General features: G+C 37.9%; 2 protein-coding genes across 2 annotated transcripts in view; one reads left to right on the top strand and one right to left on the bottom strand.

Moving 5' to 3' along the window:
• The first annotated feature begins 704 nt into the window (after positions 1 to 704).
• Positions 705 to 23,851, top strand: part of CPE (carboxypeptidase E) — a 120,208-nt gene continuing 97,061 nt past the window's right edge. Inside the window, 1 exon segment of the mRNA NM_001098559.1 lies at positions 705 to 1,225. Within this exon segment, the coding sequence (NP_001092029.1) occupies positions 919 to 1,225 (307 nt within the window). The 5' untranslated portion in view covers positions 705 to 918.
• LOC104006262 (small ribosomal subunit protein eS1-like) lies at positions 12,744 to 13,632 on the bottom strand. The gene has a single exon (XM_054683474.2). It carries the CDS (start codon positions 13,603 to 13,605, stop codon positions 12,811 to 12,813), a length of 795 nt encoding a protein of 264 aa, XP_054539449.1. The 5' UTR covers positions 13,606 to 13,632; the 3' UTR covers positions 12,744 to 12,810.

Below are 23,851 nucleotides of genomic sequence, written 5' to 3' on the forward strand. Positions count from 1 at the left end.
AGGATTTAATCTTAATGCCAAACTAAATCCTTTGTCTAAAGCATCAGCAGAGTAGTACTTATTTTCTCCATAGTATTAAAGAGGAGGGCTGGTGCAGGCACAGCCATATGACATTGCCTTATCTATTTTGTCTGTTTGTTTTCTGGAAGAATCTAGGAATGTGCATAAATACAATTAAGGACAGTATCTACAAATTGGAAGAAAGCATTTCTATTCTCTTAAACCTCTAAATCAAAGCACTTAATGTTCTGATTTCCAGCAAGACCTTCCAATAAATGAAAACCCAACCCTTGGGTTTGTGTTTTGACTCTTGATACAATTATGAAAGACGCATCAGGAGATGGCAAGTGGCTGCCAGTACTTCCTTTTTTTCTGGAATATTCTCTAATTCTTGGTGTATCAAGATGGAAACTGGTAGGCTTGGAATAGATGTCCCTTTAAAAGGCTCCACTAACAATACAAGAATATTTTTTCCATACGCAGTGACGTGGGTGGGTCATGGGTGTCTCAATGACAGTAACGTTCCCGAACCCCGGACCTTAGCTGTCATTTCACCTGCGTCGTCCCGGACGCCATTTGGCTGTTGACGTGGTTCCGAGCCAGCAAATAACGCCAGCAGCCCTCCCAGATCCACGCCGGCCCGTCTCTCCGCCGGCCCCCTCCTCGCAGTGGTTTCTCCTGCAGCTCCCCTGGGCTCCGCGGCCAGTAGTGCAGCCCGTGGAGCCGCGGCTTTGCCCGTCTCCTCTGGGTGGCCCCAGTGCGCGGGCTGACACTCATTCAGCCGGGGAAGGTGAGGCGAGTGGAGGCTGGTGCGGAACTTGCCGCCCCCAGCAGCGCCGGCGGGCTAAGCCCAGGGCCGGGCAGACAAAAGAGGCCGCCCGCGTAGGAAGGCACGGCCGGCGGCGGCGGAGCGCAGCGATGGCCGGGCGAGGGGGCAGCGCGCTGCTGGCTCTGTGTGGGGCACTGGCTGCCTGCGGGTGGCTCCTGGGCGCCGAAGCCCAGGAGCCTGGGGCGCCCGCGGCGGGCATGAGGCGGCGCCGGCGGCTGCAGCAAGAGGACGGCATCTCCTTCGAGTACCACCGCTACCCCGAGCTGCGCGAGGCGCTCGTGTCCGTGTGGCTGCAGTGCACCGCCATCAGCAGGATTTACACGGTGGGGCGCAGCTTCGAGGGCCGGGAGCTCCTGGTCATCGAGCTGTCCGACAACCCTGGCGTCCATGAGCCTGGTAAGGGCGCTGCCCCCTGACAGCCCTGGGGGCATCCCGGAGGGGGGCGGCAGAGGGTGGGACTGGTGGCGGTGGGGGAAGGAGGGAGGGATGGGCCCAGGGGTGCCTCTTGGTAAAAGGTATCTAAGGTGGAAGGTGGGAAGTGGAGGGAGGGATGGAAATGGGGAAGAACCCGACTTAGAGCGCCAGTGGCCCAATTTCTGCTTTCCCGTCCCATCCCCCCAGCACCAATCCCATCTCCCCAGACCTTAGGCCACCCTCTAGTAAGTATAGGCTTGGGAGGCTGGGGTGGCGGGGGATGGGGGGGATAGCAATACAGAAAAAACAAATCCTGACGCACGCAACCCCAGCGGTCGCTCTCACTTTGCTGTGTGAAAAACCCAAAGGAATGATTGCTAGTCCCCAGCAAGGGGGGTTGGTCTCCCTTGCTGACAAGAGTAGAAAGATAAGGTGCAGAAGGCAGTGATTGAGAGGAAAGGAGAACGAGGGAGAAAGAGTCATTTATCATGTTTTCTCTAATTTCCAGAGGACCAGTTTATTGGCTCTGTGTACCCATCTCTACCTGTGTGTGCATACGTATTAGGTACACTCGCTGCTGTGGATGCTTGGGGAATCTTAGGGATATTGCCAATCTGGGGTGGTGGTGTATACAGATACGTTGGTGCCCCTCGTCCTACCAGGGTGAAAAGTGGTTTCTGACTTTTGAAACCAGATTTTGAAACTGCACAAGGCCTTTCCAAGGAAAAAGGAGTATTCCATTTTCTCTGCTATAACCATTTGAGATGAATAGTTTGTGATGGGGTCTTTATTCCAACTGATGTTCCCAAATAACCATCTGTGTTCGTCTTTCCTAGGAGTATGTTAAAGCACGTTTTGGTTTATGTTAATTGTGATGCATTTAGTATAAATAAAGAGGTATTTAAAAATGTTCTTGGGACTTTTTTCGTTATGTTTCTGCTTAGGAAATAATTTGGGCCTGGTCTTCTGATAATCAAGGTACAGCTAAAGTAATCTGTGCTAATAATATCAGCATGGGATGGATGCTTAATTTTTGTTTAATGACAAAGCAAGCAAGAAAAGTAGGCTAAAAATTCTCAATGCAGGGCCAGTATAGTTTTATAATGATACATAAGAACCAAACTGAGAAGGGATTAAAATAGGTGATCAATAGACATTTTGATCTTCAAATATATAGTAGGTGGGTTGATCAAGAATAAATCTTCAGGAAATATTTCTTACCTTCAAATAATATAAGAAAAAAAGGTTCGTGTAAGTTTGCTGTCAAAATTCTAAGATCAGATCCTAGAAAACGTTTAATATTAACTACTCTTATCTACCAGGATTCAGCATGTAGGATTGGACATTTTGAAACTTAGTTTCATACTGTTATCTGAAGACAGGGAAAAATTTAAAATGTGATAACTGATTTTCAGCTAAATCCAATAACCAAAGCCAAGATATCCTAGGCACAGTTAAAGCTAATGTAAGTATTTGTGACTCTCCTGCTGCTTACTTAATGAGAACCCTTTGTTACTCTATTTTGTAGATTGATCCCAGAGTTTTTTGCGTTGTTACTTCAAGAGATTATATGAAAGCTAATGTTTAACTTTTTGTTGTTTCAAATTTGGAAATAAAATTTTAAAGTGATATTACAGTTAGAATGTGATATGCTTTAGAAAATGAAAACAATGATTTCTTTGCTTAAGTATCTGAAATATATAGTTCATCAAGGTTTGCAAATCCTTCTTTTAGATTGCAAGCTGTATGAAGTGGGGACCCTGACTCCAGCACCCAGCTCATGTTTGGCACACAGCAGGCTTGAATATACATTATGAAATAATCTACATTATGGAAAAATACTGAATATGCAGTATGGAAAAAATGAATCCATCAATAGCTGCATAACAGTGTATTAAAATAAAATGTTTTATTTTTCATACATTCAAAATATGTTGATTGAATTCCTCTTACAGAGACAAACTTAGAAGTGTTGTACAATATGTACTTTACAATTCCTTTTTAAATGAAGGAGACTCTAAGTCTGTGGTATTACTAATAGAATACAAAATGTCTGTGTCCCTTATATTTTTAAAAGTAGAAATAAACTATTATAAACCAACACTAACAAAACTACAAGGTGATATCCCCCTCCATCACCTTTTATGAGCGTCAAGGAGGTTAGAAATCTTCAGGAAACTAGTAAATATAGAGATCTGATCAGTATACAAGTTTGATGGTGCTTGTGTGAATTAACTTTAAGGAAGTTTGGATAAAGGAAAATGTTCACCATTCTTAAATGGCCTTTCAGTTTCTTTTAGGTTAAACTATTTTAAGAAGTAAAAAGGAATACTTATACTTATTCTGAGGTACAAGTGGGCTCATTCAGTGTTTTTTTTTTTTTTTTTTTTGAGCACCTGTATACTTAAGGTGGACCAGGCGTCTGTGAGTTGTGCCTCTGCACAACCCATAGAAGATAACACAGAAGATAGTCGCTTGCCCTGAGGGGAATAGAGAATTGGGAGATTGAAGAACAGCATAAAGTGATGTGAGGCTGCAAGATCGGCTTTGGGAGGACTGGAGAAAAAGACAGTAGGGTCAGCAGGTCAGGGAGACTGGATTATTGAAGAATTGATGACGAAAGACAGGAAATGTACAGTTTGTTGACATTTACAAATTCCAGAATAGCTAGTATAGATATCTGTCTTCACTAGGACCCCTGCTTTTGAAAAAGGGCCAACTGTCTTTACTATTTTCACCTTTTAAGTACCTTATTTTTTGGTTTGAAATAACATTTCTGATTCAGCTTTAGGAAATAATATTGAACTTAAGAAATGTGTTTACTTGACTGAAATTTTGAGGTGAAATTGCTCACTTGTGTTTTATTTTCCAGCAAGAGAGGTGTCAGATTTGTTGATTAGTTTTCTTAATCTAGATTCTTTTCCTGAACATTAAAAAAACAGTGGATTTCTAAGGATTTAGTTGTCGTAACAGAAGAACTCCAAGAAAATACAACAACATACCCACAAAAAGCCCTTTCTTGTGGTAGAATAAGCAAGCTAGAGGTTTACTTCGTTAGACTAGCAGTTTTTGGACAGAGATGTTTGTTGATACAATTAGCTCTCTTCCTGAGCAGAAAGAAGTGATCTTTATACATGCTTGGTATAGGACATGGGGTGTAGTTGAGGTTATCTCCTGAAAATGACTTTCTTTGCAAGATGTTCAACTTTTGAATTCATCAAAAGGCAAAGCAAATTCCATTTTGAATTGGTCATCGAGGAATAGCCAAACCTATTCTGTGATGACATCTTAGGAATCAGCTTGATTGTTGACCAGCTGAATGTTGGGTCTCAGTCATCATTTTGTATCACTTCTGAGGTCTGCAAAAATCTGTTGAAAGAGGGTTGCGAGTAGCAGCCAAATTCAATAAGCAGAACCACAAATGGTCCTGTCATTGGTCTCATCTTCTCACACATTGTTAAGACTGGACCCCAGATGGGTTTCCTCTACACTGGGAGTTAGTGTTTGTGGCCCATTTGGAACTGGGATGAAAAATGGGCTTAGACTAGGCTAGGGGCTGATTCTAAGTGCTCAGATATGTCCCCATTAGATATCATACCTGCTAGGCATGATCATTTTTCCCGTTTTTCTTTCCTTTTACTTAGATTTTATACTTTTTTCTTATTTCCATGCTTAAGGACTCACGTATTCAAACCCAAACATATGCCTTCCTAGGCATGTATAGCCATCATCGAAATACAGTACTCATAAAAGAAACCTTTATTAACTTATGTCTAAGTAATGGATTCTGTGTTCCCAGACCACTCGACCCGGAGTTAAATATGAGTTAAGATTAATTTGCTTAAAACACTATTTCTTTTACATGTAGTTCAAGATAGCTTTTGGGAAGTAAATCTGATTTATAGCTAAAATGCTATCTCAAAAACATTCTTTAGAGCAGGATTTTTCTTTCTCAAAGGCTGGAGTGATTATTTTGGACGTATTCCTCTCTGAATCTGTTAAAATATAAAGTGTATAAATGCCAGTATGAATTTGCCAAATATTGTGATGGAACATTTAATGCTGGCAAAGTTTCCACACAACTTGAAAAAAACAAGTGGGGATTTTTATTATTTGTATGGCCTCTTTTTATAGCAGATTAGTATGTAGTAGTGGCAAATGGTTACAACTAAGTAACACCTTAAAATTCGTGAAGATAGATGTTAGATCCTAGAGAAGAATCTAGACCTACCACACATGGTCAAGAGTTATTTTTAGACCTGAATGAGTCAACACAGCTTTTGCCAGAAGTGATGTTCTTGATTGACTTGTAATTGGTTAATGGAAGAGAAGGCAAGTTGGGCTTGCCCCTACATGATAGCCTTTGCTCAGACAAAACAGGCAGCTTTCTGTGACAACTGATTTCAGAGGTGGCAGACGACTCATTTGCTAGTAACTCCCTTACTGGCATACCATAGGGGCGAAATCCTATTTCTAAATATTATTAAGAAATACAAAATAGCTCTTGTAACAGGTGACACATTAACCCAGCTTTTCTCAAAATATATTCCATAGAACATATATTCAGCATGATTTGATAGGCATTATGTAAACAAAGATAAACAGGTTTGTATATTGAAAGACCTAACAGAGCTCTTAATAGGCTAATGTATGTTTCAAATCTCCAAGTTAGATTCGTACTATATAAGATTTCCCAGCCTTTTACCATGGGATTTCCTCCTCTCCTGCTGGCTGGTGGCTCACACCTGGTTGAGGCAGGAGGAGTGCTTAAGACTAGGAGTTTGAGATCTGCCTAGGCAACATCATGAGATCCTGTTTCTACAAAAAAATAAAATTAGCTGGGCATGGTAGCATTTGCCTGTAGTCCCAGCTACTTGGGGGGCTTAGGAGGGCGCTTGAGCCCAGGAATTTGAGGCTACAGTGAGCCATGATTGTACCACTGCACTCCAGCCTGGGTGACAGAGCGAGACCCTATCTCAGAAACAAAATAACAACAACAATAAAAAAGGGAGCTTATCTTGGAAGTAGTGTTACACTTCCATTAGCCCATTATCATTCTTTATCATAGTATTAAAGATTCATTTGTCACATGAGACTGGATGTAGAACAAAGAAAAAAATGATTCAGTTGGCAATTCTCCAGCAGAGGGCCTCATACAGGGAGCTCTTCAGGGGTAGGGAACATATGTTTTCCATTTTTTCCCTCCATAAACAGCTAGTGTAGTGGTTTATGTAGAGTAGGCTTTTAAGTTATGCTTAGAATCAGAGCATGATTCTGAGGCAATGAGGCAGAGGAGAAATAATTTTGTTTGTTTGCTTTTTTCTCTCTCTTACGGAGCTGAAAAGGACACATAATTTTGATGAAAATGATTAAAGTTAGACAAATGCATCACAATTCTTCTTTTATTGTTAAATAGCTTCATGCTTTTTACTTTTGTTCACCTCTTTTCCTCGTGTATGACAAGGGAATACGTTAAGAACACAGAACTCACAGGATCGCTGTGAGGCCAAAGTAGTGTAGTATATAGAAACACATTTAATGAAGTTGCTTACATCTGGTTATTAAGAAGAAATGTTAATTTGTGAATATTCTTTTTTTACTTTCAGTTGGTCTGGAAACTGTGCTCCATGGCCTTTACAGTCATTTAGAGTAGGCACTCTTGGCTGCGTCGTCACGTGAGATCTGCCTCCACCAATCGTGCCAAATGCTTTCCTCTTAGGATGCTGTTGCACAGGCTTAGTTGATAGCCCTGAAGGACTTTTTCCCTCTTCTTACTGTTTTTTTTTTTGTTCACAAATGTTTGCTTTTTTTTTTTTTTTTTTTTTTTGAGATGGGGTCTTGCTGTGTCACCCAGGCTGGAGTGAAGTGGCACGATCATGGCTCATTGCAGCCTTGAACTCTAGGGCTCAAGGTGTCTCCCTCCTCAGCCTCTTGAATAGCTGGACTACAGATGTGAGCCACCACACCCTGCCTGTTTGCCTTTTATCAATTTTAAAATGTGGGACATTCTTGCTTTTCTTCAGTTTGACATGATGATGAACAATAATCATCAAGCAAGCTTGAATCAAGCAAGCGTCACTCAATAGGACACTCAATAGGAACAAAGTGTGCATCAGTATTTGAGAATGTCTTTATGGTTGTTTCTTTAGGTAGCCAAATAAATCTAGGGCAATATCAATATTTTCATTGGCAATCTGACTTATTTTCCTAAAGAATTTATGATGAAACTGCTCCAGTCCTGACTAACTTAGTCTTTTACAGTCTCAGCAGAAGCAAAAGCTCTTTGAAACCTCCTTTCTCCCCACTCCCTAACTTTCTTACCCCTACTGGGGCTCTTTCTTTATGCTTCCATATTTCTTTGGAGAGCTGTAAAGAATTACAGTGTGGACTTTGATGTCAGGGGACTTGAGCTCAAATCCTGAGGTTTCTTATTTTTAGCTGAGTGTCCCTGGGCAAGTCAATTAACTTCTCTCTACCTCCCAAATTCATCACCTATGAAATGACAATAATGTGATGATTAAATGAGGTGGTAAATATAAAGTTCTGAATTCAATATGTGGCAACAATTATTATTACCTCATTATGGTATTTCCCACTGTTGGTCTACAGATAAATCTATAGACAAAATACAATCCCGGACAACAAGAAGCTCCTGTAGCTTCTTGTGCTCTAGGATTGTATTTTGTTTATATATATTTTTTAATCCCGAATGTCTAGTATTATGCTTGGGACATAGTGGCCACTCAGTGAATATTTTTGAATAAATGAAATTTCTCAAATAGGCAAAAATGCATATCATAAAACAAAGCCATGTTGGTCGATGTTGACATCATGCATATTAGCATGCCAGTAGTGTGATAACAAGAAAGGATAGAGATGGTACTTTTCTTTTGCATATGCTTATTTTTTGTGTGCACTGAATCCAGTTTTGCATAATGGAGAAATATACCAATGTGAATTACATGTCTTTTCAAGTTTCAGTGCTGAACTTGCTGTGTTTGTTGTCTCATATAACTGGACTAGTAAGGGGTTGTCTTCCTTTTGGAAGAGAAGAGTCTTCAGACATCTTAGAAAGTTAAGCTGCTTTTTAAGTGTTAAATAAACATTTTAAAGATAATTGGTAAGCATTTATTTAGTAAAATTTTGACCTTTAAAAACTCTGCATGAGACCTGAGTGTTGAAAACTAAGAACTGTGTGCTTGTTTCTAACACAGAAGATATGTATCTCCAGGTTTTCATTTTCCTTTTTCTCATGAAATGGTATTCAAATCGTGCACTTTGAAATGCCACAGAGGAGGAGGTTTATCCGAGCTACGTGATGGGTCAAATGAACTTAAATTTGAAACATGTTTAAATTTGCTCTTTTGTTTCCTTCTCATTAATTACTGGAATTGCCATGAGTCCGTTGCTCTGTGAACGTTTTTCTTTCTTTGAACATTCAGGATATGGTGTTTTGTAAGTGATCTAACAGCCAGCTTTTTCTAATAAAACATGGCCTAAGAGAAGAGCCTGTTTGTGTTACTAGTGTCTTTTATGATTTTCAAATGATTTACCCACTTCTTTAACTGTCCCTAGATGAGTAATCTTTGAAGGGTAGGGTGGCACATGTGGAGTATTGAAGAGATGGCTGTTAAGCAAAGATAAATGAATTACTTATGATAATACACCGTGGAACAACTTTCCACTACTGGTAAATATTTTGTTTTCTGCAGAAATCTCTTTACTATCAAATCATTGCTAAACATCATAGTTCTATAATAATCCCCTCATTTGAAGACATTTCATTTCAAACAAAGGCTCATTATTTTAAAATGGATGCAAATTGTTTATTTTCTAAATAAGCCTAAATATAACTTAAATTCAGGTTGCTAAAAAACCTCTTCCTGGCCGGGCGTGGTGTCTCACACCTGTGATCCTAGCACTTTGGGACGCCAAGGCGGGCGGATCACGAGGTCGGGAGTTCAAGACCCGCCTGACCAACATGGTGAAACCCCGTCTCTACTAAAAATACAAAAATTAGCCAGCCGTGGTGGCACATGCCTGTAATCCCAGCTACTCAGGAGGCTGAGGCAGGAGAATCGCTTGAACCTGGGAGGCGGAGGTTGTGGTGAGCGAGATCGCACCACTGCACTCCAGCCTGGGTGCAGAGTGAGACTCTGTCAAAACAAAAAACCTCCATGTTGGTCAGGCTTGTCTTGAACTTCTGACCTCAGGGGATCTGCCCGCCTCGGCCTCCCAAAGTGCTGGGATTACAGGCATGAGCCACTGTGCCCAGCCCCCCAAAATTTCTTGCTGTGGTTACGCATGTCAAGGTAATTAGAAGGAACAATAATTATCACATTTATTTGCTCAATGTAGGCAACTGCTCATATGTTCAGATCCCAAAGTGATGCTTACTGATTGGACCTATCCAATTTCTCTTCCTATACAGGCAAAAGTATTTAAAATCATAAAATCTTTCCTTCACTATGCAGCTGCTAGTCACTGCCATTGTGTAATGTTTTCTCCAAGAAATAGCTTATTTCTAGAACTCTGCTCAAAATTTGCACAAGTCATAACCTTTAGCCATGAGTTTAGGGTAGTGAAACTTCAATATAAAGATCAGATTGTCACCTTCCTGACCCAGGTCTTGAATACCCTTTTTCCTTTTCTTTTTTTAGCCAAGTGGTAATTTCTAAAACAACCTTTCTTCATAGCTATTATAAAATATTACTGTGTGGCATTCCACACTGAAATTAACTTTCCAGGATGAAAATATAGGCCTTTTAAAAATAGAACTAATAATTTCAATGTAATTTAGGGAATATTTAATGAACACCTACTATGTCCATGCCATTTTACTTTACCTGTTGGTCACCCTTTGAGGCAATGCCATTGCGTTTCTTGAAATGTGTTATTTCATTTTTTTGCTTTGGATTCACTCTTTCACACACATTGAGCTTATATTGCATACTGTATAACCAGTGGATACATTACTTGATTCTGCATAATGCCTGCTGCATATGATGCAGGGGTTGAAGGCTTCTCTATCTTATTCTTAATGTAGCAAACACAAAGACAATATCTGTAGGGGAAACTACTGAAAATGTTAAAGACATTTGCAAAATGAAATACTTTTTGTCCTTTTTGTGTTTTAGTTGCAGTGCTGGACATCTGATTTTAAAGTACAACAGTCCTATTCAAACATTTTCATTTGTCTCAGATCTTGACATTGTTCAGCACAGATTTTTTTTCTTTAAGTTTACTAGAGGAAACCAGTCTTATTCATTGTGGGAACTCAGTAAATGTTAAGCCAGATTTTCAACATAACCAGCATCAGGGGAATTAAGTTAATGCACTTTTGGAAACTGCATTAACTCCACAAAATCAACAAGACCTTTATAGAGCTCACACAAAGAGAAATCAGCTGCTACATGTATTTTCTCAAGAGTCAAATTCAGTTTTGAGAAAATGCTAAAGCCATAAAAATATAGAGATAGATAAATCTCATGTGAATACTATTACATAGATATATAATGAATGATACTATGTAGCTAAATAGACTGAAATACTATCTAGACATATAGGTTTTATTTAGGGTTCAATGATGGCAAGATAATTGTGGATGCAGAAGTCGTCTTTGTTTTAAATTTCAAATTAGTTTAACTATTTATATTTATAGATTTCACTCCTATCTATAAAATAGCCCTTGTTTTTCTTGTTTTTACTTCTACTTATAGCTATTGTCAGGAATTGAGAGTTTTTTCTTTAATCTGAGAGGTTGGTTCTTGTAAAAAATATCATTTCTCAAGAATGTTTTTTCAGGAAGTTTTCTTGGGCTATTATTGTTCTCTGAGTTTTTAAACAGTTGGGCTAACTTTGCCTTTGCTTTCAACAGAATGCTAACCGGATACCTTCTGAGATAGGTTACAACTTCATGGCTTAAAGTATTGGTTGTGCTGGAGTTGTCTTCCTCCCTGGAGAACAGTCCTTGAGAACTAATTTCATAGCCAAACATGCTAAAACTGTTAGAAGGTTGAGGTGACTTAACGGCCATTTATAAATTAAACTCTGTAAAATTATTTGGCAAATAAATATTATTAAATGCCACTAGCATAATAAATGAACAAGTCCAAACATCTAGTGAAAATTAGAATTTCAATTAGATTTAGGACATATTTTATATTGTCAGTGCTTTATTTTCACAGTTGCCAAATTATAAAGTGAAATGTCTTCTCATTTCTTAAGGAGACTTTTTCAAACTTGTCTGTCTTCTCCTGGAATCAAGATAGTGACTGCACATTTCAGCGTGAACCATCTGGTGCAGGTCTATAGTAGGTTCTCGATGTGTTGTTGAAAGTGGTGAGCGAGTGAACACTTCAGAATGAATGACACACATATTAGATCTAGTTATACACACTTTGCCAAACCATTGACATGCATGCAAGCACACCTGCTTCTCCAGCTGCAAGGCAAGTAGTTATATCAATCCATAATTCTGCCTTCCTTCTAGAATGGTGACTTTGAGGAGAGGTGGCTGTCTTTGGCAGATTAATTACTGTATCCACAGTGCTTGGCATGTATATTTTGTCACCAACTGGGTCTTATGTTAATGTTCCACCCTAGGCTGGTCGTGTTTCTTGTTCTGGTGTTTTCTATATTGAGCCCTGGTTCTGTGTTACCTTCAATCTACTCAGTGAGATGCAGGTCCTCATTCTGTTCTTGCATTTAACATTAATTTCTCCATACAATGGGTCAGACTCAGTACTTAAAATATGGAGACTTCCTCCTCTGGAAGAATTTTTGCCGCCATTTCTTGATTCCAAATGTATGAGCTGCAGAAAACTTTAGAGGTGTTGAACATGTGCAAAATACCTGATAAAAATGCTTCTATGTGTTAATGCATAGGAAGAATTCTATAAACTTTCCTCAAATTAGCCTCCTTCAAATTACAATAACCTTTGGGTTGAATGTTATTAGATACTTAGAATGGTCTCCCCAATGTCCATAATGGGTTAGTTTCAGTATTCCACTGGTCAGTGTAGCATTGGGATTAGTAGCATTTTTATATTTTCATATGTATGAGTAACACACATTTTTACTGTACTTGTCAAACCCATTTCAATTTCTAATTTCCTCTCCACTAGTTAACTATGGAGTGAACATGAGAAACTTCATTAGAAGAGTATATTCATTTTACTCATGTGTCTAAATTGTTAGGTTGTATGTTGAGGACAACTCTAGGTTTCTCTCCAGCAGTGGGAAACATGAACTATGTGATATTTTTAATATTTTTGAGATCCTTTTCTATTGTTTCTAGACTTCTGAGTATGCTTTTTAATTAGATTCAGATTACTGGATAGATGGGAGTGAGGGCACCTTATGCTATTTTAACAAACATTTTCCCTTCTCCTTTGAGTCTATTTCAGTTTGCACAAACTGTATCTTAAAAAATTACACCTAATTTTCAGGGACATCAATTCAGTGTGAGGTATTTTTCCTGAATAGTTTTAAAACTGTTATTCTTTTTTTTTTTTTTTTTTTTCACAAATAGCACTTTTTATTTGCCACTATTTGAAGTCTGAACTTTAAACAGATTCTTGGACTGGTGGTTCATATCCATCAGCTCGTTCAACTTTAGCACCTGTCTCGTCCCCAGTGGCTTTTCCAGAACTACTGCCTTCACCATGAAGCTCCATGAGCTTTCCCAATTCAAACTTGGGCTTCTTCAGCATTTTTACTTTTCTAACGAAGACATCATGGAGAGGATAAATAGATTGGCAAGGCTTTTCTATGTCTTTTCCAATGCTGTCTGGAATCAATTTATTGACCACTTCTTTCAAGTCATTTGTCTGCACCTCTCGGGTCATGATTTCCATCATCTTCTTCCGGATTTGGCGGACCTGTTGGTGCTGAGCATAAGAGGTCTTCCATATCTGATTGTTGCGTTTTTTAGTAAAACCAACACAGAACAGACGAAGCAAGTAACCATCGGTAGTCTTGACATCAACGTGAGCTTCAATCATTGTCTGCCATTTTTTGACCATGGAACACATTTTGTCATGGGTAAGATCCATGCCATGGAAGTTAGTCAGGCAGTTTTTACCCTGAACATCTTCAGTAATCAGCTTGAATTTTCTAAATGCAACTTCATCATTCTGCAAATCAGCAAGACTCACTTCAAACACACGACCCTTGAGACCATCAGATGCAATTTTGGTTCCTTGGGTCCTGGTGACGAGCGTCTTTCCAATATTTCTTATATTGAACATAGCAGGTGCTTTCACATCATACCAATCTTTCTTAGAAAATGGATCAACCACTTTCTTCTTGGCTCCCTTTTTGCCGCCTTTCGTAAGGCGCTTGTTCTTGCCAACCGCCATGGTGCTGGTCAGAGAGCCAAAAGGCTAAAACTGTTATTCTTGTTGCTGTTATTATTTTAACATTGAAGCTGAACTCATTGGATACTATAATTTTGTGACCTCTGCATACAGGGAAAGTGAATCAATGAGAATGCATTTCTTAAATGAATGTACAGAAGAGTGAGACTTGTTAATATTTTTTCAAAAATTCATTGGACAAAGCTAATGCATTCATGGGCTCCATAAAGACAGTAGTATAAGGAAAACATTCATACCTCTGCCAACATTTCCAAAAGGCCAAGAAGGCTCTCATTCATGGAACATGTTTCATTTTCCATAATATTCTCAGCCCTCAGACCAAGGTAGTAAGAATACTTTATTATCAAAAAGGCCCTACTAACAACTTGCAGTGTAAATCATCCTAATTGGACAGATCACTGAGAAAAAACAAAGACATTCATTCACCAGGCATTTGGAAATTCCAGGTAGAAATGCTTTCAAACCAGGCCACATTTGGAAATCAAACTCTGAGTAGTAGAGGGCTGTAAACGAAATACTGCATCTTTCATTTCTGTATGGGTTATTATATTTGTAGCGTGAATGTACTTATTTAACAATAATAACTAAGTGCCTCCTATATGAGTGACATTCTGCAGATTGAAGAGGTATTTCGAAAGGGAACAAGAAACAACAGTATTTTACCACGTACTTTGTATGAAGGTATTGACTCTAATTCTTCAGGGAGTTAGAGTGGTCTACAGTGGAGGGCTTTCAGAAGAAGGTGGAGCTTTGAGCAGGACTTAAAAGATGCATAAGGTATGGAAAGTCAAAGAGAGGACTTTATTCTAAGCTAGTAAAAAATCATTCACATTTCTTGTGTCTTTTTCTTCATTGTTCTGAATGTGGTGACATATAAGCATTCAAGATACATTGTGCCAGATAATTATGTTCCATTAACATGTGAAATTTTCATCTACGGAAAATTTTTGTTTAGAGAATGCAGTTTTGGGGGTGCTGTGCTTTGGGGCTGATTTCCCTCATCAAGACGGTAAAACTATTTGGGATGGAGCATATACTAATAGAAATATAATATACTTATATATATATAGTATATGTATACTAGTATATATACTAATATATAGTGTATATATAGGTATATAATATATATTTATATATTTACATATAATAGTATGTATCTATAATATATAATATATCATGTATTGTAAATATATGATATACATATATGTAATATGTAATATACATATATCATATATTTACAATATATGTATATATTATGCATACATATTCGGAGCTAATCTTTGGGTATTAATGAGAGTGGGAGTCCAGAGCCTAGCATATATGTAATATGTAATATAAATATATCATATATTTACAATATATGATATATTAAATATATAATATATGTATATATTATATTAAATATATATTTATATATTATAATGGAGCTTATACTTATATATTATATTTATATTACATTATTCCATTACTATAGTATAAATATACTATTATAATGATATTATAAATATAATGAAATGTTATACATGTTTTATTATATTTATATATCATATCATAATGGAGCTTATCGTAGTATAAGCTCCATCCCAAATTGTTTTATTGTCTTGGTGAGGGAAATCAGCCTCAAAGGACAACACCCCAAAACTGCATTCTCTAAAATGAAAATTTTCTCTAGATGAAAATTTTACATGTTAATGGAACATAATTATCTGGCACATATATAGTCTGTTATAATATATCACATACATAAATAATATATATAAATCAAACATATAATACAGTTATATAGTATATAATTATAAGTAGAATTATATTAAGCATATACTAGATTATATTGTAATTAGCAACAATTGATTACTAATACTTTTCCTCCCTAGGTAGCTATTATTGAGCACTCTCTAGTAAGCCATGGAATATAAAGATGTTATGTAATTTTGATTTTGTTAGGCTAATTTCCAGCAGTTAAGTATAGTTCAATTAGTGTTCTGTTTTGACTATGTAATTCAAAAACTATGTTTTGTAAAAACCCACAAAAATAAGAACAAGAACAAAAAAAGCAATGTCATTTGAGTTATTGAAGGAGAATTCAGCCCATAGATTTTCTCCATGCTTTGGCAGCTGTTTTAGAGCATTCATCCAGCTGCATTTGTCTAACACTTGAATAATGATCATGCAGTTTGTCAGATGCTTTTGGGAGAGAAATTCACTATGCAGAAATATTTAGTATTTAACTAATTTTTCCAATTATAGGTTTTTGATTAGGGTAAATTTATTTTGAATTACTCCTGATGTTAAACCCAATCTTCATTAGTGTTCCATAGAATTGTGAAACATTAGAATTATAGTTTTTTCCTAGCTAGAAGGAGCACTCTCATTTTATAGATGATTAAGTTGAGCTTCAGAGAGACATTAAACAACCTGCCCAAGGTTTTGAAGCCCAGGAGGCTTGGAACTCATTTTCTGATATACAGTTGGACACTCTTCTTAAAGTATTTCCCATAACAATGTACACAGTTGGAGAAATGAACATAACTATTTCTTATTGGTCATGGAGGGTCATGAGCTGTTTATGTGAACTGAAGTCTGTGAGGGCGTTACTGGAATGTAACTTATCAGTTATGTTTTCAAATCCTTAGAGCGGAACTTCTTGACCTGTGACCTGTAAATGGCTATGGGTGTGCCGGAGGTGGATAGACAGGGCCTAGGGTGGCAAAAAACCAGGAAAGCATTGAAATAAATCACTCCAGCACACTGTAAGTACCTACAGAAAATGTTATTTTTCTTGGCAGTAGAATCCACTCTCTAGGAAGAAACAAGCTTTTGTTGGAAGACTGCTCTGATAAACTTTTTGGAGGGCTGGGCCTTCAGGAAGGCTGAGGACCTAAAGTGGATAAAAAGGAGAGGGTATGTAGAGAGTCAGAGGGTATGTAGAGAGTCAGAGAGAGAGAAGAGAAAGACTTAAGGGCTGGTGGCTCAAGAGAAACTTTGGGGAAACAGAAATAATGGATGGGGACATCAGCAGATCTACAGTGCTCCATAATGATTTGTGAAGTAAATTACTTTGGGAGATGGCATGAAGTGCTTTAATTTTGCTTTGAGTTAGGGACTGGTAAAAACCAAGATTGCCCAAGGGAGGACTGTTCCATATAAGTTACAATACAATTATGAGAACTTATTAGCAAAGATCAGATACCTACTATTCCACAGTGCTTCTGCGAATAGATTCAAGTAATTTTTTGAATTTAAGCCCGGCATCTCCCACATGACTGGCCATTTAGGAATCCTGGTCCTAAGAGAACATGACCATTGGGAGTGGGCCTCTGGGAAGGGTGTTGTGGTGTGCAAGGGCAACCCTCAGTTGTGTGCACCACACAGAATGAATCATGTGTTGTGTCGCTGGAAGTTAAGAGTGAATAATATAAATGGGTGAGGTTTCCTGTTAAAAAAACATACTCGTGTTGATCTGTTCATGTGTCTGCATTACATTTCAATGTGATTCAGTGCGGAGGATTGCTTGGGCCCAGTAGTTCGAGACCAGCTTGGGCAAAATAGCAAGATTCTGCCCCTATTAAAATTTTTTTTTATGTGAAAAATGTTACTTGTGCTGAAGGGGATCACATATTTGTTGAGAATGTTTTCCAAACCAAGAATCATCACACAATTTCTCAAAGGACTTTATTTCCAGGTTTGTGAAAGTTTTATGAAACATATTAAAATGTTATAAGAATCATTGATAATATATTGCATGTTTAATGAACAGCCTTTATTAAAAAGAAGAAATATATAAAGGAACTATATCTGGAATGAAGAGCCTCCTTAAATGATTGGACAGAAAATAGTGGTATGAATTACTGTAGGAATTTAAGAATATATGATATACGTGTGAATGACGTTTTTTTTGTTTTGATTTTTGTCCTGTGACAAACTCTACCGAAATGATTAGTTGATGAATTCTGTTGGTAATTTATAGTCAGGATATTAGCAAGCCAAGTATTCCAAAGTCTTCTGGCTGATGTTTATGTGAAAGGGTGTGTTCTCATATGAGCAGGAAATGGGCTAATAAGGTGATGAAAAGACTGGAGATAATTTCACGGTTAATTTGGGGTAAAATTTATTTTTATTATAATATTATTTGTGGTGAAAGTATTAAGTCTGAATTATTCAGACAATTGCTTTAATTCTCCATTTGACATTTGACCTGTGCATAGAGCTAACCTTTGGGTATTAATGAGAGTGGGAGTCCAGAGCCTAGTCAAGTAAGAGATTAGGAAGCAGAGATGGAAAGAAAGTTCTACCTATGCCAAGGGTCAATGCACAGTACTGGTAATGATTTGATTTGGCAGTTTTATTAGCAGCCATTTCTTTGACAGACTAATAAAAATGACTTACAGATTCTTTTCCAAGTTATCTTATATAAATGGATTATGATGAAAAATGTGTGAACCACATTTCATCTTCTTTCTTGCCTTCTGTTAAATATGTGTTCAGCTTAGAAATTAAATAGCACAGGATAGAACTTGAAATCATAAATTCTGTGCATGATATGTAGTTCAAAGGGATTACATGATAATTCACATGTAGAGAATTGTACAGGATAGTTGGGAAATATTTCTCAACCCTCAGAGAATGCTCACTAGGCACACGCATAACATGTAGATGCCCAAAGCATTTCAGAAATAGAATTACAAAAAACGCCCAAAACACTTGTCATGAAAGGTTTGTGAACCTAATCTCGCCTGTATAGACTGGGCTAATTCTGATAGTAAGAGGAGTTCTCCCTTCTCTTAAGTAAACAAAAACTATTGGCTTTCATCCAATTGGTTATTCTAAGACCACTGCAACTTTTTTCTCTCACAAAAAGGAGTTGCCCTAAAGACGTTTCATTTGCTTTGCCCTCTTTTTTTTTCTCCCTCCTCTAAAGGAAAAAAGGTATGTGTGTGTTGAAATCTAAAATATGGCAAAGTTTCCATTTAAAAATACTTTTTAGATAACCAGATTTGCTCTTCGCACAATGAGGTCTTTGGTCCCTGGGAGATATTTTATATCATATTCCTGAATTTGTTCCTGGAGTCATCTTTAACGGGGCTAGGGAACTTATTGGGTGCTGTAAGAACTGTTGGTATGACCCACCATGCTCTCTCTGTCTCTCTCTGTAACTCCTACAACTTGACTTTGAGATAGATCTAAAGAAGTGAGCTATCAAATGTTGGAAATATCAGGTAAGAAGTTAAGATAGGCTGGTCATGGTGGCTCACACCTGTAATCCCAGCACTTTAGGAGGCCAAGGTAGGCAGATCACTTGAGACCAGGAGTTCAAGACCAGGAGCTTGAGACCAGCCTGGCCAACATGATGAAACCACATCTCTACTAAAATACAAAAATTAGCAGGGTGTGGTGGCATATGCCTGTAATCCCAGCTACTCTGGAGGCTGAGGCAGGAGAATTGCTTGAACCTGGGAGGTGGAGGTTGCAGTGAGATGAGATTGTGCCACTGCACTCCAGCCTGGGCAACAGAGCCAGATTCTGTCTCAAAAAAAAAAAAAGATAATGGAGATTATTAAAAAGAATAAGATAGACAGAAATATAATATTTAAGGCTAGAGAAGAAGGCTGAGTGTGGTGGCTCATGCCTGTAATCCCAGCACTTTGGGAGGCTGAGGCAGGACAATCACTTGAGCTGGGGAGTTTGAGACCACTCAGACTCACTTGAGACCAGCCTGAGCAACATGGCGAAACCCTGTCGCCACAAAAAAAAAAAAAAAAAATTACAAAATGTTAGCCAGGTGTGGTGGTATGCTCCTGTAGTCCCAGCTACTCAGGAGGCTGAGGTGGGAGGATGGCTCGAGCCCAGGAGGTTGAGGCTGCAGTGAGCCATGATCACAGCACTGAACTCCAGCCTGGGTGATAGAACGAGACCTTGTCTCAACAAATAATAAAAATTAAAATAAAATAAAAATAAGAAAGTGAAGCCAACTGAAAACAAAAAGTATTAAAACACAGAGAAAGTTAGAAAATAAAGTTTAAAGATGAAATAGAAAGGCCAAGGAAAAATGTTTAAATGTTGTGGAGAGAATATGAATGTACTATATATTATTGCTCACCCTTAAATAATGCTTGGTATATGCCAAGTGATGTTTAAAGGCACGACTTACCCACATATCCCTTATGGGTTTGGTACTATAATTATCCCCATTCTATAAATTAGGAAACTGAGGCCCAAAGAGATTAAATGATTTATTTAACATCACAGGTTTGTAAGTGGCAAAACCAAGATTAGAATATACATGTATATATAGCTACATTCTTAAATACACAATTTGGTATATTAGACACCTATTTATTTTGTCTTCCTCCCTTCTGATATTAGCTCCTCTCTTCCCTTTTTGGGGAAATATTCCTTCTTACCATGTGACTTGAGTGGAAGCTGTTGCCATGTTCTTAGACACTCTCTTTCCATGCTTTCAAAGTAAGCATCCTTTCTACCATCTTATCTTGATTATACAATGTATTTCCAAATATTATTTTAGATTCTCTGCATTTTCATCAGATAAAACAGGATTATCTCCCTTTTATAGGACAAATAATCATTTCCAGTTAAAAATGGAGCTGTATTAAAAACAAGCTTTTGGCCAGGCATAGTGGCTCATGCTTGAAATTTCAGCACTTTGGGAGGCCAACATGGGAGGATTGCTTGAGGCCAGAAGTTTGAGACCAGTCTGGGTGACATAGCAAGACCCTGTCTCTACCAGAAAAAAAAAAAAGAAAGAAAAATTAGCCAGGCATTGTGGTACATGCCTATAGTCCTGGCTACTCCAGAGGCTGAGATGGGAGGATTGCTTGAGCCCAGGAGTTGGAGGCTGCAGTGGGCTATGATTGCATCACTGTACACAGCTTGAGCGACAGAGCAAGTCCCCATTTCTAAAAAAAAAAAAAAAAAAAAAAAACCCCACTAAGGTTTTAATGTTATCTTGTACATTCATACTAAATAATTTAGAGGCTGGTAACAAAAAGAATATTGTTCTGGTCTCAATTAATTAATTATTCTAATTAATACATAAACTTATTTTATTAACTGCTTATTTACATCAGATATAATATTAGTAAAAGATTGATAAGAGCATGTACCAGTGACAATTTTCTGAGACATTAAGATTTTTCTTTATATTTAGGACTGTTAGCCTACAAGTGCTAATATATACACATATATACACACACATATACACATGCATACACATATATACATATATGTATATAGGTGTATAAATACATATAGGTACATATATACATATAGGTACATATATACAAATGTGCATGTGTATACATATGCATACACATACATTTAAATTGAGTATGTTTATCTAGAAATCAGGAAAGTTAGAAACTGAGAGTAAATAAACATTTAAAAATGGAAAGGCAAATGGTTTTCAAGATAGCCCTGATTTTAGGTCAATGGAAAAAATCTAAGCAGTTATTTTAACTAAAGTATCTGGTGATCATAGTTTGGAAGATCTGGAATTTTAAGGTGGGTGGCTCACTTGACTTGAAAATCCAATATTTTTTCTGAAGTAGGTGTTGCCATGGTGACAGAACGGCTTAGCAACTGAAGACAGATTTCACTGGCTGGCTGTCTGCAGACTTGCTTGTTGAGTGGCATTAATATGTTGCCTCCTGCTGTTTTTTTTCTGAGGAGACCATCTGGCATTAGCTGTATTTAAAGGTACAGTTCTGTTAAACAAAGAATACCAGGTGATATACACTGAGGTGTTAAAAATATGTTTTGCAGGCATTAGTTGGTTTAATCAATCAATGACTAAGAAGTTCCACTTCAAATCACAACCTATTATAACCAATTAATTCACAATTCTAGGCTTTGACAGTAGGCATTAAAGGGTTTTATTGTTGTACTTACTTATATTATAAAAATTTAATTGCCTAAATGTACTATACTAAATGATCATATTAATCTTGATGTGCCTAAAAATTAATCTACTTGATAAACTGTTCTCTCACATTATATGTTCATAAACCAGAGATGTAGTTTTAAAATAATGATTACTGAGGATGTTTAATATATCAGAGCATAAACAGCTGTCAGTTTTTCTTTTACTTTTGAGGGTGATAAAAATAATGGATTTTCAAGTAAGATGTATTAAGATGTCAAATGCATCTATTCTACTAATTATAACTGTTGATTCTAAACAATAAATACCTGTTGTACATCTGTGAAAAGACATACCCTCTTTTTTATTTTTTGAGAAAGAGTCTCTGTCACCCAGGCTGGAGTGCAGTGGCACTATCTCGGCTCACTGCAACCTCCACCTCCCAAGTTCAAGCGATTCTCCTGCCTTGGCCTCCTGCCTCCTGAGTAGCTGGGACTACAGGCACACGCTAACACACCCAGCTAATTTTTGTATTTTTAGTAGAGATGGGGTTTCACCATATTGGCCAGGCTGGTTTTGAACTCTTGACCTCAGGTGATCCACATGCCTTGGCCTCCCAAAGTGCTGGGATTACAGGTGTGAGCCACCGTGCCTGGCCACATATCCTCTTTTAAAGGAGTTCCCAATATACTAGGGAGGATAAGACACATGCATATGTTATGATAAGATAGAAAATGACAAGTACCTTAAGAGTAATACAAAGCGAAGTTTGAGATTGAAGAATGGAGGACACATTTAATAAGGATACTCACTGAGACTTCTGATTGGCTTAATCTTGACCAGTGTAGAGGAGAGAAGAGAATTCCAGGAGAAACAGTAGCAATCATCAGTGTTATAATCCCAGCCTCTCTAAGAGTGGGTTCCAAGATAATGTTCAGAGGATAATAACAGAGCACTTTGTGCTTAGACCTTACTGTACATGTAGAGGAAGCAAAATCTTTACAAGTAGGTCTTTGGCCATATCATGAATATCCTTAAATGCTAGACTGAGGATTTAGACTTCATTTGTTTGGGAGTTAACAGAAATAGATCATTTGTGCGTTGCTAATTTAAGAAAAAGATATTGTATGCTTTTGACATATTTAGGGAGGTGTTGTGGACCCACCACCTGGAGAGAGATATATGGCCAGCAGTTTGAAATGAAATTAATTTCATGGCAGAATTTGAGGACAGAGGAAAAGATTTAGGAATCACTTGCATGACTGGTGAGGGTGAAAATGGTGATTATAGATGAGATGACTGAGAGAGGGAGAATAGGCAAAGGAGAGAAAGTGTATCAGGCAGAAACTTAGAACACACCAACATTTTTAAGATTAAATGAGCAAGAAGAGAGCAGAGAGATGTAGTCAAAGAAAGAGGCAGTAGGTATGATTCAGAGCTGTAGTCTCAAGATAGGACTGGGGGCATATGACGATGCCCAGTGCTGTGGAAGTTAATGAAGGAGAGGATACAGTAAAGGTCACTCACTCCCAGCACTGGTTGGAAGTCACTGGGGACATTTGGGGAAGTAGTTTCAGTAGAGTCAAGAGGAAGAAGTCAAACAAATGGATAAGGAGTAAGTGAAGGGCAGTTTCACCTCTAACACTCACCTTTTCTCTCACCCATTCATCAAACCAAGCCTTTCTTTTTTAAAGGCTAGTCAAGTGAAGCAGTGGGAGTAAAGAAGGAATAAACTAAGTTTTTTGAAAGATTACATACTATTTTCAACACACATTCATTCCTGAACTCATATCATTGTGGCAGTCACTGCATTACTCTCTTCATATGGTTCTCACAAAGGGCCACTACTGACTTCTTAATAGGGTGACCTTATGTCTTTGTTTCCACCATATTCAGTGTTCCTGGGGTATTTGTTAATAGAGCCCTCTTTCACCCTCAAAACTGTCCTAGTTTGGATGATAAATTATGAGTTATCCCAGCTCTTCATCACCAGTTCTAATGAGCAGTTTTCAATCTTTATCTTACTTGACCTTATTTGATTTTTTTTTCTTTACACAGCTGACTACTCCCCTTTAGTGTGACTTGAAACCCCACTTCTTTGATTTGTACTGGATAACTCTTCTGGTTCTCCTGACACCTTCCCAGTCTTTTTTGCGGCCTTCTCTTCTGTACACCCTGTAAGTGGTGCCATTGCTTAGAGTTCTATTCTTGGTTTCTTCTCTTCGTTACACACATTTTCCGTAGACAGGCTCACTCATAACAACAGGTGCAGTTAACTAGAAGCCAGTGATGGAAAAATATAACCCTTGTTTCTCCCCGCCGAGCTTTGGATTTGCACATCCACCTGCCTAG

The sequence above is a fragment of the Pan troglodytes genome, chromosome 3, assembly GCF_028858775.2.
Source record: "Pan troglodytes isolate AG18354 chromosome 3, NHGRI_mPanTro3-v2.0_pri, whole genome shotgun sequence".
NCBI lineage: Eukaryota > Metazoa > Chordata > Mammalia > Primates > Hominidae > Pan > Pan troglodytes.

Bases quoted from the DNA above. Each gene is read 5' to 3' on its own strand.
- LOC104006262 (XM_054683474.2), bottom strand. From the start codon at position 13,605: ATGGCGGTTGGCAAGAACAAGCGCCTTACGAAAGGCGGCAAAAAGGGA.